Source organism: Brienomyrus brachyistius, chromosome 15, assembly GCF_023856365.1.
Source record: "Brienomyrus brachyistius isolate T26 chromosome 15, BBRACH_0.4, whole genome shotgun sequence".
Classification (NCBI taxonomy): domain Eukaryota; kingdom Metazoa; phylum Chordata; class Actinopteri; order Osteoglossiformes; family Mormyridae; genus Brienomyrus; species Brienomyrus brachyistius.
The window spans coordinates 23,394,578-23,411,359 of record NC_064547.1 but is presented as its reverse complement, the minus strand read 5'-3'; the positions used below and the strand labels follow the sequence as shown (position 1 = coordinate 23,411,359).

General features: G+C 40.1%; 1 protein-coding gene across 11 annotated transcripts in view; it reads right to left on the bottom strand.

Moving 5' to 3' along the window:
• The window catches only part of lrrc7 (leucine rich repeat containing 7), a 165,193-nt gene that overhangs the window by 38,775 nt on the left and 109,636 nt on the right, over positions 1 to 16,782 (bottom strand). For 10 of the 11 annotated variants that reach the window (XM_048976699.1, XM_048976696.1, XM_048976700.1 and 7 more), the window contains 8 exons: positions 13,710 to 13,912; positions 10,162 to 10,279; positions 9,885 to 9,963; positions 9,326 to 9,415; positions 8,912 to 8,968; positions 5,503 to 5,566; positions 2,233 to 2,307; positions 1,395 to 1,539 (listed from right to left, as the gene is read on the bottom strand). In XM_048976699.1, the coding sequence (XP_048832656.1) occupies positions 1,395 to 1,539; positions 2,233 to 2,307; positions 5,503 to 5,566; positions 8,912 to 8,968; positions 9,326 to 9,415; positions 9,885 to 9,963; positions 10,162 to 10,279; positions 13,710 to 13,898 (817 nt within the window). In that variant the 5' untranslated portion in view covers positions 13,899 to 13,912. The remainder of the gene's footprint in view (positions 1 to 1,394; positions 1,540 to 2,232; positions 2,308 to 5,502; positions 5,567 to 8,911; positions 8,969 to 9,325; positions 9,416 to 9,884; positions 9,964 to 10,161; positions 10,280 to 13,709; positions 13,913 to 16,782) is intronic. The other variant, XM_048976698.1, reaches the window with a different exon arrangement.

The following is a 16,782-nucleotide window of genomic DNA, read 5'->3' as shown; positions in this document are numbered from 1 at the left end:
AAATAAGCCAGTGAATTTGGTTCCTGCCCCCTGGTTGGCAAACATCCCTCCCCCAATTTATTTCTAGCTACGGGCCTGATTTGGCACTTGGTCCCTCCACCCTTAAAGTATGTCAACTTATTTATGACACTCTGAACTATTAGCACTGGTTGTAAAATGGACAGTGCCACTGCTACAGTAACAAAATAATGAAATGATGTTAATAAATGATTTATTATACATTTTTAAATTAAGAGTTTTGTTTGTTTTTATACATTTTTCCATGTGCATTTTGCTCTTTTACTTGGTACACACCCCACCCAGGGTACACACCCAACCTAGGGCAGGCCCCCGTCCTGGATAAGTGTTTGGATGATGAATGGATCGATTTTTTATTTGTTTAAATAAAGTGAAAAACCCCAAACCCTCTCACTCTTTTAAAGCACTAAATCTCTTCACTCTGCAGCCAGCTGAAGGAAATCATGAACCAAAGCTTCGGGGAAGTCTGCCAAGACTTTACTGATACCAGAGCACTGCGTCACAGGCTGGGAGCTATGAGTTTAGGGGAGAATAATAAAATTGTATCTTTCCACAAAGGGTGATGTGGTTTGGAACAACTGTCGCTGTAGTAACAATGATAGACTGTCCTTAGATTTTGCAAAACCGACAGAAGATTTTTGGGTTCCTCCCATTGGTATTAGTCCTGTGTTCTCTTTTCTTTGGCTCCTGTGTGAGCAGTCATTAGTGCACAGCTAATTGAATATGCCCTCGTCAACAAAGACTGCATGCAGCATATTATGATGCTACCAGAGAGCTAGATGACATGATATTATTTTCTCGGCGATAACAGGCAGCATTCCAGGCATCCTAACATGTCCAGTTGTGCTTTAGATTTTTGGACACTTTTTCATTTGATTTCAGTTTTAGCACATTAATGGTTTTTAAATTAAACAATTCAATTTGGTGAAGTAATGAAGTACTTCAATACACTTATAGCACATTTGTATACAGTTGTTCTTTTAAGATGTATTTAGGATACAATTAATTTTAGCTACCACATTTGTATAAGATGGTCAGATGTAATTAAATGATCAATACATAAAAATTGTGGCTTAGATAAGATTGAAAAACACGGCAGTAGTAGCAGAAGGGCAATGACCTCAGCAAGATGGATGTCACAGTTACAAATTATGCTGGGAAATATGTTCCCAGATAGCTACAATAAAGTAATGGAAGATAAATGGACTCATTATGAAATTAATCAGGCATTTTAGTAGCTTTCTCAAATGATCAATTCAGAAGGTAATTTTGTGGCAGGGAAGAGAGACCTAGGTGGTCATTCATTAATTGATTAATACCATAATTGTGAATGAGGGCATTGCGTAATGGACACCACTGAGCTGCCCAGGCCTCACCTATGGATTCGGGCAACTGCTGCAACATATTGGAAGACAGAAGGAGGTCTTCCAAGGACTCGCACCCGGATATTTCTGTGTCCAGCGTCTCAATCCTGTTCTTCGATAAGTCCAGGTACCTTAGCTGTCTCAACTTCCCAACAGACTTTAGGGGCAAGAAGAGGAAAAAGGTTTCAGAGGGGTCAATACCAGGAGAGCTCAGCATGAATGGTCTGTGAGGCCTAGAGAGGGCAACAGCTCGCTTATGACTATTATGGCTGAAAAACACCAGGATGTGAACACATTGAATGTTTCAGCATTTTAAAGGGGACCTATTATGCTCATTTAAATTGATTTTAATTTGATTTTTGGGGTCTAAGTACTAGAATATATTTATATACTTCAGTGTTCCAAAAACATATTATTTTTCTAGTACTTTACAGTATATCTCTGTTTACCCACTGACTGAAATGCTCTGTTAGAGCTTTAAGCCCTACCCCTGATGAACCCAGTGTGCTCTGATTGGTCAGCTTGCCCCACATGCCAATAAGAATTATGTTACACGGTGACCTCATCATGTCACGGAAGTAAGGGCTATAATTCCAACAAGGCATTTCAGGCTAATTAGAGAAGAGTGGCTTCTGTAGTCAGAGTTATTCTTTTTTGGAGTGTATTTTGGGCCTTAGGACTCTGCAGACCATTTACATGCACGTAAAGCCATATAACACACTAAAGTAAAAGGATAAACTGAAAAAGCATACAGTAATAGGTCTTCTTTATGTCATGATGCATAGATTCCTTACATGAAGCACTGTGATATAAATTTCACTGGCAGGGTAAGATAGAGTGAGCTACTTACCCCTGGCATTGTCTGCAGTGAATTATTGTCCATCCACAGTTCTTTCAGATTGTGTATCTGCTCCAGGACCTCTGGCTAAAACAGAAAGCAGGTGTCTAGCACAAAGGCAATTTAGATAAGTGCCTTTGCAGAGGGAATTGAAATGTAGTTTCTTTAGTTATAATAAACTGTCGAAATTTTTATTCTATTTCTCTTAACTTTAAAAGATTTTCAACAATAACAACAATGAAAACCTGTGTATATGTGTGTGTACGTGTGCGTGGATTATGTATATATTACAAAGTTCCTCATAATGTCAGGTCCCCACAAAGATCTGTCAATGCAATCAAAAAACTAAAAAAAAAAGTAGTGTATTTTCTTTGGTTACTTATGCTAAAGGTTAGGGCTGGATGGGAGTTAAGGATTATGTTAGATTAGAGTTTTACCACAGAAACAAATGGTGAGTCCCCACAAACATATAATTACAATCCTGTTTGTGTGTGTGTGTGTGAGAGAGGGAGAGAGAGAGAGCGGGAGAAGATAAATGATATCTGTTACTATGAAGCCAGTGCCTTCATAAAGAAATCTGAAGAAATAACTATTTAACTTTTTATAGAATTGAATGATTTTTGACTGAACTAGTCAAACAACTTTGTGGGCCTGGGTAAATTTACAAGAATGTTTATAAAATCATTCAAATCTGAATACAGAAACAGAAATCGCTATTAAATTTTATAAGAATGTTTATAAAAATCATTCAAATCTGAATACAAAAACAGAAATCGCTGTTAAATTTTACAAGAATGTTTATAAAATCATTCAAATCTGAAAACCAAAATAGAAATCACTATTAAATTATGAAAGCATGAACTCTGGCTTCACTTTGGATACAAATTACACCATTTCTTAAGGATACCTTAAATTCAGAGTGAAGGATGTTTCTTATAATTTATTTATTTGTCAACAGTGATGAGTTCCACCATTTTCCTAGTTACTTTTTGATTCTTTGTGAAACAACAGAGAACGTGACGGTCCTTGGCAACCATTCAATACCTCCTGTTCTTGCTGGAAACAGATTAAACGCTTGGCTTAAGCTGTCGACTTCCTGTGCAGAAGCACATCTTGTCCTTTGTCGTTGCCCTGATACTTATTTCTTCGTTGCTGCCTTTCATCATAAATCTACACTGTTATGTAACTAGTGCAAATACATAAAGAGTTAAGGTTTGGTCTGTGACTGAAGGGTGTAATAGATGAGAGGTCTGGTGTATAGTAAGGGGGAAAATCCTCTGTTCAATGTATAACTACATTGCTGTGACTATATTGGATTTTCAGAGCAACAATATCACATGTAAAGTATAGTACAATTTCACACTTCAGGCGGCTGAAACAGAAAAAGGTAACATTCACTGTAGTTGTGAACCATTTAAAATTATTTTTCTCTAATGAAATTATTATTATATTAGTATTCTATGACAAAGACAAATTTTTCAATTCATATTACCATTTCAACACGTTAATATTTATTGTACATAGATTTTTAATTGCATAATTTATACAGGGTTGCCAAATTTGGTGAGCTGGCTAGAGTGAGATTTTCAATTTGAGACAAAGCTATACACATATTTATATGTATGTAAGAGTTTCTATTACCTTGAAAATAATCTGTAGGGTTTGGAACCTACTCCAGTGCTGCAGCTAATTTTGAGTTTATAATGGAATAGTATGGATTTTCCATAAAATTTCTTGTGTGAGTGTCTGGAAGCGTGAGTGTCATGCCAGATGTGCTAGAGCTGGCAACCCTGTTTACATTGGCTAAGCAAACTGTTAAACTGCTGTGCAGCCGATCTGAGAGAGCAGAAGATTCATTTTGACATTGAAAGGCTACGGAAATAATGTCCCAAGTATCAGTTTCTAGATAGAAAGAAAAGGTAGCAGAACTACGAAACAGGAACCCTCAGAAACATCAATTTAGGATAGTTAAAGAGAGTAAACTGTGAAAATTTGGATGGATTTTTGAAGCAGCAGGGAAGCCAAATTATTACTGATAACATCCCCAACCTGCTACAACAAATGCCACCTCGGCAGTTTTAAAAGGAACAGGAAGAGTGGAGGCTGGCCCTTTAAGGGCTGAAAAAAAAAACACACGGCTCGAGGGCCCGGAAAATGAAAACTCTTGCTCTTTACCTCACTGAAGGGCTCACAGAGGCACAGCTTGCCGGAGGGCAGTGCAAGATCTAAAATGGATAAAACTAATAAAAGGAAAAGGGCAAATGGAGATGTGCTGAAGTGGCACTGCTGGTTATGAAATTCAGATGGGGGGATCCTCGGGTGTCCTGACTGCCATGATGCGTTTCCAACAAAGAACCAAGATCCTGCAATGATGTTCTCTGTATTTGACACTGATGCACACCTGTACATCTCATTATGGCAGAAGTGACTGGATCACTGCCTCAACCATGGGTTTTGGCTACAGTCTGCATCCACACTAAGTCCATTTGCTGCACCCGTACTTAATGAGCTTCACACTAGCTAACCTCTCGCTAACAGCTGTGCAGAATTGGGTGGAAGACAATCCTGAACTGCAGCCCCAGCCTTTACATATAAATGCCCACACCACTCTTCCCAGGGCAATGCAAGTACAACACTCGAAGCTGGATGGAAACCACAGCCACTGCAAAATACATTGACGAGCAGTAAAGGTTCTTGGCGAGTAGTACAATGTATCCTTAGAATGTTGGTTGCAGTATTTTTCAGATTTGGCCTCTTTTGAGTGTCATAATCCTTCTGCGTGTTAATTGAGTTAAATATCTTGCTGAGAGATTTTCATTGCAAAACACAAGATCAGGTACACAGACCTTGTTAAGCTAAATGTTAGTATGAAAAAATCCAGAGTTCAGAGTAAATCTGATGTTACAGCTCTGTGCTTTTTCCAGAAAGACCAGCAATGTGCTGAGCATGGACTCAACGATTGACTGGGATGCCCAGTTAATTAATCCTCCATCGCCTACCCCCAAGTGGCATGGGTGGGGGAGGGAGGGGGGGGAGGGTGGAGATACTTGATAAATTCCCCGCCATTGTTTATTTCACATCCTCCAGCCAATTAACATCTGTTGGGCACTGAACACCCTGTTGGCTTTAAAAGAATAAACTTTCTAAATAGTACATCGATAGGCTGTGGGGTGAAACAGTGTGACGATCTAAGGCTGCAACCTTAGAGCCCCTCGTGTAGGTCAGCTTGGTCACCAAAGCATACAGGCCACTGCTAATTCCATTGCTGACGCTTTTCCTTACCAAATCAGAAAATTCATTGCTTCCCAAATCTAATCGCTCCAGCTGTGTAAGTCTGTGTATTGACCTGCAGGGAACAAGAAAGGATTTTAGGTCCCAGCTTAGACAAAATGTCACAAATTGGCAAAACTAATCCCCCCCCCCAAAAAAAAAGAAAAAGCCTGGAGGAGCCAATCAGGCATTAAGCTGCTTCTGATGCCCTTAGGTGAGCCATAGTGACACACGCATCAAGACCACAAGCCTTCATCTAAAGTAGAGGGACTAGAGCGAAAAAAAATGCAGATTTTTAAAGATAACACAATTCAAAAATTAACAAGTGACTAAGGGAGACACAGAAAACCACTCAAGTTCTGGTTTCATTCAATCAATGACTGTTTATATTGTATATCTCTTTGCTTTAAGTCATATTATTTATGTTCTGTTGGAATATCACTATTAGAACGTTATTCAGATTCAACCGAGGCACTGACTGAATTCTTGTGTCGGACCGTCCTTCAGAGCACTGTTTCCCAATCAGTCCTTGGGGACCCACAGACAGTCCATGTTTTTGCTCCCTACTGGAAGCTGGGAGGGAGCAAAAATGTGGAGTGTCGGGCAGAGAGCTCGGAGGGAGCAGATACATGGACCGGCTATGGGTCCTTCAGGAGCAGATTGAGAAACACGGCTCTAGAGTACTTGGACACATCTGTTTTCTGTTATGCTACATTCCAGCTGGGAGATAGAGCAATTAGCAGCTGGTTTGTTACTGGATATCAAGAGCTCCATGGAAACAGATTCATTAGCTCCCTAAGGAGATTTCAGTATGCATTGATCTCAGAAGCGTCTCGCTAAATGGCTGCGGACCCAACCATACACCATTATTTATGAAACTCAATGAGGCAGTAATGACACAACACATTGCACAGAAACACAGAGAAACATCATCTCAGCTAAAAACCACTCACTAATTCCATATGGGTTCAAAGAATACCCATTTCACTCTGGCAATATTTCCTCTGTAGTAAATTATATGCCATCTTCCCAAGGGACATAATTATAGTTTGGAATCTAGAGGACAGCATTTTGTGTGACGCAGCAGGTGTGCATTTCCCCACAGAGAGCTACTTCCTGTGTGACGTATTTCACTGGGCACCGTTTCTGCCCCACTGGCCGCTAAAGCTTTATCCAAACATCAGGAGTAAAGCCTGGATGATGGAGGAGATGCTGAACTCTGAAGCATGTCTCCTCTTAGGGCAGCACTGATCACCTTCGCTTCAGTATTTTCTCACACAAGTCCCATGAGCCTGGCCAACGATGGAGACATGGACGTAACTTGGTACTCAGCCTCATACTACAAGACATCGCGGGAAGACGTCCTTCAGTAAGCAAGAAAACTGACGCCTGGTATATCAACTAAATCCCCCTGCATCTGCAGATTATTGTGACAAATGCGCATTCAGAGCCTATTTCCCCAGATGCTGCTGGGAGAATGATGAAGCCTGGGTCATCCTGGGGGAATCGTTTGCTCCCGCTTCTGCTTTGATGATTCAGACCCGCTATATATGCTTATTGGGCGCGAGCTTGTCAGTGTGTGTATATATTAACAGCTATATTTCATGGCCCCGGCACCTCTATGGGTGAGAAAACGACCTTTCATATATCGAGGGTGCGTAGGATGCACTGGGGGGGCAGGGACAAGTGTCTGGAATATAATTCATGTTGGGTGATCTGGGGGGGTAAATATTCACAGTGACGGACTGTGTAATCTGTGTATACACACAGTATAAATACAGTATATTTAAGGGTATGCCCACACCAGTGTTAATTTTGACAGCAAATTTTGATTTAGTTTTAGTCATAGTCTTTTGACTAAAATGTCATTTAGTTTCAGTCATAATTTAGTCATTTAAATTAGTTTTAGTCCAGTTTTAGTTGGCTAAATATCATAAGATTACAATCAACTCAAACTACAGTTGATTTAGTCGACTAAAATGAAAAGTGCAAAGTGTAATGTTTGATTTCTTCAATTCACGTCCATCAACAAAAACTACAATAGAGATAGATAAAAATCGTTTTGCAAAAATATGCAGCAGTCACACTCTAACATGCTATTTAGCTTTATGCAGATCAGCAACAGGGAACGCATCATTGAAAGCAGCTCCAAGAGAGATAGGGGAACACTTTCAGGGGCTCACACACTAGTGATTAGGGAAATGGGACGATCCACCTGCCGGTGCCCCCCTGCCCCGACAAGAAAATGTATCGTCAGGGTTTGGGCGCACACTAAATATCAGTACTGAGATCAGTACGTATGATACCAAGCTTGGGACTGGATCGAGACAAATCGTAAAGAAAACCAGTATTATCACCCATCCTTACTTTGTGTAGTATGACCAGTTCAAACAAGAAGAAGTTGTAACCAGCAGGATCAATTGAGAGAAGGGTTACGTGATGATTCAAGTACTGTTAGGGAGCTTTTAGAATCTGTGTTTTTAACGTACTTGTCATTCGGCAAAATACTTCCCATGATCCCAAAATCCAGGGCTGAAATTTAATCCCTCCCCTGTATACCAAGTTCATGCACACCAGTATGCATGGACTCGGATACATTGTGCTTGTCATTATGCATGTTAACTAATTTGGATGTTTTCTAATGGCATAGCTTGACTCCCCAACAATAAATAAATACATTCAAGTCTACTATTGTAATATTGTTTTCTCCTTACATCTGTACAGAAAGGGCACTTCCTCCACGATCAAGACAAAAAAAGTATAAGCAAGTAATGTTCTTTGCTGCTCCATTGGTCTTGTGGAATAGCGTAGCGACCATCATAGAATATATTGTCATCTGGGTACCATTTTCCAACAGTCTCATTCATACCGAAGATTCAGACATACTGTATTTTGCCTGTTACATATCAGATTTCAGACACACTCTCAATTTTTCACTAATCCACATGGCAATGCTATTTTTTTCAGAAATATATGGCTCTTATTTTCAAAAAGTTCTCTTTTCAGAGGTTGAAAACTACAAGGTGGTGTGGACATAAGGCAAAAGTTACGATTAATGTGTGCATTTTTAAACACAAACACAGCAGTGTGGATGTAGCCCAAATGGTCCCCTAGTCAGTGAAGAAAAGAGATCTACATATTAAATTAATACTTAAACAGGAACCATAATTTTAAAAGTTTCACACTATTCAGTTACTAGAAAACGATCCATTAAGTTGTTGATTCTGACTTAATTGTGTTTATGCTGACCTGCATCTGTTTTTTTTTCATCTAGAAAAAGAACTTTTATGCGTTTATTTTGCTATAGCAGGTCCCACCCCCCCACGCCCCAAAAAAACATAAAAAAACACTAGCTTGTGCATTGCAGTTATTCTCCACAGAGGAATGACATTGCATTCTCAGGATGAAAATCAGCACTCACTTTGGCAACGTTTTTAGGTGATTCTCCCGTAGCTCCAGAATGCGTAACTTTGATAGTCTGAAAAGGCATTTGAGATGGAAAAGTAAACATCAAAAAGGTTGCAAACTTTTTCAGTGCAGCCATTGGCGGAGCGAATGCAACTTACATTTCATGGTCTGCTTACCAGCAACAAAACAATCTGATCGAAGGAGTGCTGTGTAAATAACAATGTGTTTCTTTCCCGGTAAAGAATCATACCTCATTCATCACTCAATTAATTTAGTACCAACCTCTGCCGAATAACGGTACCCATTACAACAGGATGTAACGCTAAAATATGCCTGTCACTCTGAGGCCCCCTAGAGGACGGTGGACCCATCCGCCTACAGCGCCGTAAGCCGGGGAGCAGCACCAGACCCCACGAGCGGCTCTCACCTCCCGAAGTTGGCCGGGAGGTATTCCAGAAAGGCATCGTTTAAGAAGAGCTGCGTCAGGTTGAGGAGCTGCGTGAAACCGTCCGGGAGCCTGAGGGAGAGGCGATGGTCAGGGTGGCGAGTTTCCCCTTAGAGGCCACGCGAGACGCCAGACTGTTCTAATCCCACACAGCCCTCTCTGTGCCAGGCACTGCCAGCACCTTCACCCGCACGCCATCGCGCGGGAAAACCACGAAGGTCTCCTTACAAAACACAGGCCCATTTCCCAAAGCCTCATGGCGGATTAGCTCTGAATTTATGCTTAAAAATATGTCTCTGCCCCTCTGTCCTGCACAATTACAGCAAACACAAATCTCCAATTCCATTATAACTACTGGAAAGAGGAGCCAATTCAATATTTAATGCACTGTGTTCATACGCCTGTCGTTATTTTGTAATTTTTAATAATGCATCGCCTTTTAACCTGCGTTCAGTGAGCAGGGTCGTCCAAGAGGAAAGCACTTGCTGCAGAGCAGTCCCTCAGCATACTTCCAAGAACATCCTGGTGCTCGTTCACTTACTTGGTAATTGGATTGACGCTGGCTTCCACAACTGTTAGGCATTTACAGCATTTAATGTTATCGGGAAACTCTTGAATACCTAAACACAATATAAGGCATTATAATGCAGCAATGGCAGCTGGCTTTAGAAATATAGGCTACATGCACATATAGTTTTACAAATCCTAGCTGTAAATTAGTTTAGAAATAAACACGGTAATACTGCTGATCAAATACATATAGCATTGAATTAAACTGGACTAACAGCTGTACAGATTTCATCCCGTCCATCACTTACCATTTTTACTGATGTCTAACTCCTTCAGGTTTACAAGGCTAGCGATGGTGGTTGGCAGGTTGGAGAGGTCATTGTCGGGAATACTCAGTTTTCGGAGAGCCTGACAGTTAAACAGTTGCTATAAAAGAGAGAGAGATCCACTTAAACAGAGGTCGAAAAAGCATTTAAAGGATGGTTTACTGTCATTATCCTGGGAGTGGAAAAATATAATCACTCTGCAACTGTATCCAACATGCATCTTGGGAGTCTCAAAACAACATCCTGTTGTGAAACTGCACTCAGAAATTAAGCTAATTGATAATGATGCCAGAACACAAGAACATTTCTAAAAACATCCAAAGGAAATTGTTTTACTGGGAAGGGTTGACAGCCCTGCCCGGGTTGTTCCCTGCTTTGTGCCCATCGCTTTTGTTATAGGCTCCAGACCCCCTGTCACCCTCAATAGGACAAGCGGGCACAGAAAATGGATGGATGGAAATTGCACAGAGTACAACGGACATAGAAAAGGATCACCCCCTGTCAACAAAAAACAATTTTTGTCACTTTACAGTCTGAAAAGATAACAACAGAAGTTGCACATGTCCTGAGAAATAATCACGAATAAAAAACAAAAATAATTGAGATTGAAAAAGGATCACCCCCTACGTTAATACCTTGAGCTACTTTTGCTTTAATAACAGAGTATGTTCAGACATTTCTCTACCACCTTAGCACACACTGAGCAGTATTTGCCCACTCTTCCTTACAGAACTTACAGAAGCTCAAGAAGATTGGATGGTAACTGTTGGTGGGCTGCAATCGTCAAGTCAGTCCACATACTTTCAGTGGGGATTAGGTCTGGGCTCTGACTAGGCCATGCAAGGACAACCCCCTTTTTCTCCTTTAGCCTCTGCTCAATATGGTGGTGTGCTTCGGGTCGTCGCCATGTTGAAAGGTGAAATATCTGTCTTGTCTGACAGGGGGCAGCAGGTCTTCCGCAAGAACGTGATGGAATTTTGCCACATCCGCTTTCCCTTCTATCCTGACAAGTGCTCCAGTCCCAACAGCGGGGAAACACCCCCACAGCAGGACCCTACCCCCACCATGCTTTACTGCAGGCATGGTGTTCGTTGAACACTGAGGTGTATTGGCTTTCTGTCAGATGTTCTATCGGGCACTGAGGCCAAAAAGTTTGGCCTTTGTCTCATCTGACCATGACACCTTTGTCCACTTAGTCTCAGGATCTTCAAGGTGTGTCTTGGCAAAGCTCAAACGAGACTTAATGCGACCTTTCTTGAGGAGAGGCTCTTCCTTGCAATTCTCTCATACCAAGCCAGATTTGGAGAGCACCTCTGATATTGCTGTGAAATACACACGATGACCACTCTTTGCTATGAAGTCCTGTAACTCCTTCGGAGTCGCCATTCGCCACTTGGTAGCCTCTCTGACCAGTTTCCTCCTCACTCTGCCATCCAGACAGACTGATCCGGGCAGGGGTTGGGTAGTTCCATTTCTTAATTATGGACTTAACCAGACTCCAGTTGATAGATAAGGTTTTTGAGATCTTTTTTTACCCATCTTCTGATTTGTGTCTGCCCACAACATTGTCTCAGAAATCTTTTGAAAGTGTCTTTCCGCCCAGAGTAACGGGAATGCTCTAGGAGCCGAATCCGAATCCCTATCCAGACTCAGGGTTGGAAGCCAAGCACAGTTAGATCAGGTGCAATCAGAGGGAGAGAAATAATGCAAAGTCAGAGAATCAAGGCAAGAGATCAAACGCCAGAGAAAAGCAAAACCACCTCTCAACCCACAATTCAAAAATGAGGGATGAGACCTTCACAGCAGCACTTGTATCCAGAGGGTTGGAGAAGTTACAGGCAACATGGAACAGGTTTCTGCTGCTGTAAAGTTCCACCATGTTCCTGATTTGATTGTCATATTAATATGTAATACAATTAATCTGCAGTATTATAAATTAGTCCTGATCCATTTTTTTTGTACCCTGATCTGATCCATTCAGTATCTTCTGACTCTGAATCCCAATCCAATATTAAAATAATCAAATAAATGATATATATTACACACACACACACACACACACACACACACACATATATATATATATATATATAGGAGACTGCTTGTCAATGAACTTTTTTTTTTTTTAAACTCAGCACAGCTCTTTCATAACTATAATTTGCCTTTCCATTTATTACTACTCGAAATGAATGATTTAGAACTACAGGTCTAATTTTTTTGTAAACAAATGAATAAAGTAATGATTTTTGTTATGAAACCAATAAATTTGCAGTATCTTTATTGAATTAAGCAAGCGTCTCACCTTGGACAGGATGCCAGTGCATCATCAGTACATTCAAACATACACATTATGGGTAATTCAAAGTCAGCGGTCAGCTTAACTGCGTGTCTTTGGACAGCACAAGCAAAGCCAACATAACTCAGGAAGAACCCGACACAATACAGGAAACATGTGGATCCGCAGACACCAGATCTGAGGTATGAGGCGGCAGTGATGCCTACGGAGCCCCAAAGCTGTGCTTCGCCTTGTTGGTTTTTTCTAAGTTACGTATCAACTTTATGATTTCTGCTGAACATTCTTATATTTCGATGAAAAGAAGAAGATCCTCAGGTTATTTGGATGTTTTACTTTTTATTGCTCGACCCCCTGCCCTGCTTGGTATTGAATATACATCTGCGATAAAAATTAAGAGACCACAGCACAATTTTTTTGTTTCGGTCATTTCTCAATTTATGGGGGTTCGACTGTGAATAATACATTTTGCAAACTGCACCCTTGACCTTCTCTGTTCCTCATTAATGAAGGGCTTCTTCCTTGCTTTTAATGGACTTCGGTCCTGTTTCTAGAAGTCTGATAGAAACTCTCCTAGCAGTGCACCTCAGACCTGCACTTACAGTAATGTTTCCCATTCCTTTTGAAGGTCACTTGATGTCATCCTTGGACCCCTGAGAAACTGTCAGATAAGTTAACACTCATCTCTGGCATTAGAACGTTACTTCCACCTTTTACCTGGCTGGTTTCTGGTCGTTCCCAGTGTCTCCTGCTTCACCTTATTCTTGTGTACTGCTGTCCTAGAAATTTTGAACCTGGAAGCATCCTGCTGCTCAGCATAACCTTCTGCCAGCAGAACCATGATTAAACTAGGATTTAAAAATGCAGATTAGTTTAAAAACATTGAGTGGTCTCTTAATTATTTCCGTGGCTGTAAGACGTCAGTCCAGACGGCAGCCACCCAGAAACCTTCACTTAACTGCCTTTTCCTTACATATTTCTCTTACTCTCCTTCATTCCCTAATTCCTAGACAGGACATGTGACTTTTCAACATGAAGGTTCCATTGGAAAGCAGGGCAGCAATCATGGCCCCGTCATTATCTGTCAACAGCATTTAATAAGAGCTGAGTGGAAACAAAAATCACAGCAAAATAACAGACTATAATAAAAAGGTTATGCTGGGGGAAATAACCTCCTGGATGATCATCCTGTGCAATAACATGTTCTAATAACTCCCAGTCCATTGTCCTCCCCCACCTTGGGCAGCTCCTCTATCTGGTTGGCATCCAGGTACAGCTCCTCCAGCGTTCGCTCGAAGCTGAAGATCTCCTTGGGCACCTGCTGCAGGCTGCAGTGGGAATAATCCAGCACGGAGATGACCTCCTCCTCGCCGCGGAAGCATCGGCAGGGCACCAGACGGCCGATGATCTTCCTCTTGGTTGTCATCTCCAGAGACTGCACTGACAAGGCAGGATGAAAGGGGAGTAAAGTTCATGGGTCAAGATGCATCACAAATTCATCTGAAATGCAGAAGAGTTCACAATAACATCACATGACTCTACAGTATGTAAATTGTATCTTGTAGATTTATATATCAAATATAGAGTCATATAAACCTGATGATTAGGTCAGGCATTTCAACAGAAAATGTACAGTAGACCTGTCCACATCGCGGGGGTTAGGGTGCAGGCCCCTCGCAATCTGGGAAAACCATGTAATATTTTTGGTCCCCTTGGTGAGCAAAGCAAAAGGAAGTGAAAGGATTCCCATTTAATTTCCATGAAAACCACGCCCATATATAGTATGGAGTCACAGGAGTGCCAAAAAAAAGAATAAAGCTGTAAAAGAAAAAGGAAGTAAATGTTGAATAACAAAGCGAAATAAACACAAATAAAAAAAAGAATAAGGAAAATAAATTAAAAATAAAGGAAAAAGAAAAACAATGTTTTTATTTATAGTTTTTGGTTTTACTGGTTGGCTTTTAATTTGATCATATTGCTTTTAAATTTACTGTATTGCTTTTGCTATATTGCTTTTTATTTTACCAGATTGTTTTTGCTACATTGCATTTAAATTTAGCAGATTGCATTTAATTTTAGCAGATTGCTTTTAATTTGAGCAGATTGCTTTTAATTTTACCAGATTGCTTTTGCTACATTGCTTTTAATTTTACCAGATTGCTTTTACTTTTACCATACTGTTCTTAGTTTTGCGTTATTGCTTTTAATAAAGGAACTAGCTGTCAGTCAACTGGCTTTAGACGCGCCTTCCTGCCCAGCACATATGAATCCTACTTTCTACTTGTTTTGTACTCAAATCAAAAATGGAAAAAAATGAATAAAAGCATTCACCTTCTGTTTTGTTTTTTCATCTGACACAAGAGGCGTAACTTACAGAAAATGTTTTTGTTAAATTGTGGTCACGTTTTATTAACGTCGAAATCTGGGCATTTGTTAGTCTTACTAAAGGCACTGTCACAGTGCAGAAACTTCTTCTGAAACCAGAACCTTTTTCTCGAACCAGGGACTTTCGTAATGTTCATACCACAGGAACTCGAATTGATTGTAGTTCCTGAAAAGCAGTATCTACTCCAGACTACGCCATTGTCCTTCGAACACAAACTACTGGGGAGGTGCAAGGATGAACTTACCAACTGGTTCACAACAAACACCAGTGTTAACTTGGAAGTTAAGTCGAAGTGCAGGAAAAGAAAAGTACTGGAGCAAAAATTGAGCAGATGATATTATTTTTGTACCTTAATTACATTTTTAATATATCAATTAATTTTTTTTGTTTGGGTCTCCATGTTTCTGCATCAGAAAATTCTATCTATACCTAATATACTGTAGGCTAGATATAATAAGATTCATAAACATATGTGATGGGTTCTTTAAGTAAAGTATAAATAAAAGCCTGCATCCCATTTTTATTGCAATCAATCCCCCAATAACTAGCTAACAAAATGACTAACAAAAAGCCGCTTATATAGCGATCTCGTCAGTCTGGGGGACATTGATCACTATATGCGGATAATCATTATTTTTAATGATACAGTAACGAACTTTAAGTTTAAATTTCCACACAGGACTGTAACTACTCAACAAGAAACATACAAAAAACCTAAACATGTATATTACCATGATGAAGTTAGTCGAACTTGAAGATGAACATTAAAGAAATCATCACTATTTTCATTTGGAACATCAAGACCTATCAAGTCATCACACTGAGTACCAAAGCATCTTGGCTCAGTTACCAGCCAAAACCTGTATATAACCTTTAAATAACTAGGGAAAAACATACCTGGAATGTTCATCTGTAGTGTATATCGACCTGTTAAATTTAGTTCTTAGCTAAGAGAAATGCAGCAGTCTCCACTCTATCAGCTCCTATAGTACTATCAGCCACAACTGATCTATGACCAACCCAGCACCTTAGAATAAAGTACCACATTATTCAGTCAGTGGGGTGACCCAGAAATAAAATCTATGGATAAAAATGAATCAAACATAGATAAAAGGCTCCAATCTGAACGTCATATCCATGCAACTGGCAAGACAACGGTAATTAATAACAACAATAAAGTTATGCATGTGGCAGCAGGGATGATGTCTAGCCTGGGACAAAAAAACAACCACAAAGCCTAACTCGAAACCAGGAGAAAGGGTGATCCACTGCGTCTGTCGAGCTGAAAAGAGAGGGAGACTGACTATCTTGGTCGCAAAAGCCAGGGATATTCATGGATACTCCAACACATTCATTCCACTGAGGGAGATAAGCCAAAAAGCAAGCAGGCAAGGGAAATAGCGGAGCAAAAGATGCAGGCTATTAAAATACTGGTGAGGTAGGAGCACTTAAGTCCGACTCGTTCCTACACTATTCATGACTCTCACATAGACACAGAAACATTACATCCTGTATTGTAGTGCTTTATCGTAATGGCAGTACTGACCAATAGACTGATCTTTAAGAAATAATAAGTAATAATCTCAGGCATTAGAGTTTCAAAGAAGCTTACATATAGTACTGAAAGTATACACACACGCGCACACACAGTAAATATATACTTACACAGCATCCATGAGAAATGCTTACCTATTAACAAGACATACATTCATATATACATTCATACGATCATTCATCAGTAATACATAGTGGAGAGTGTATTCCCTGGCATAAAAGCTGTCAGATAAAAGCCGCATAAATAATATTTTGTGCTGCTAAATTATACAGAGAATACCTATTGAAATGTTTCCTTTTGAAATAAAAAAAAAAAACAGCAATCATTTTCATCTTCACTTAAATTTAGACTGATTGACTGATAAGACAG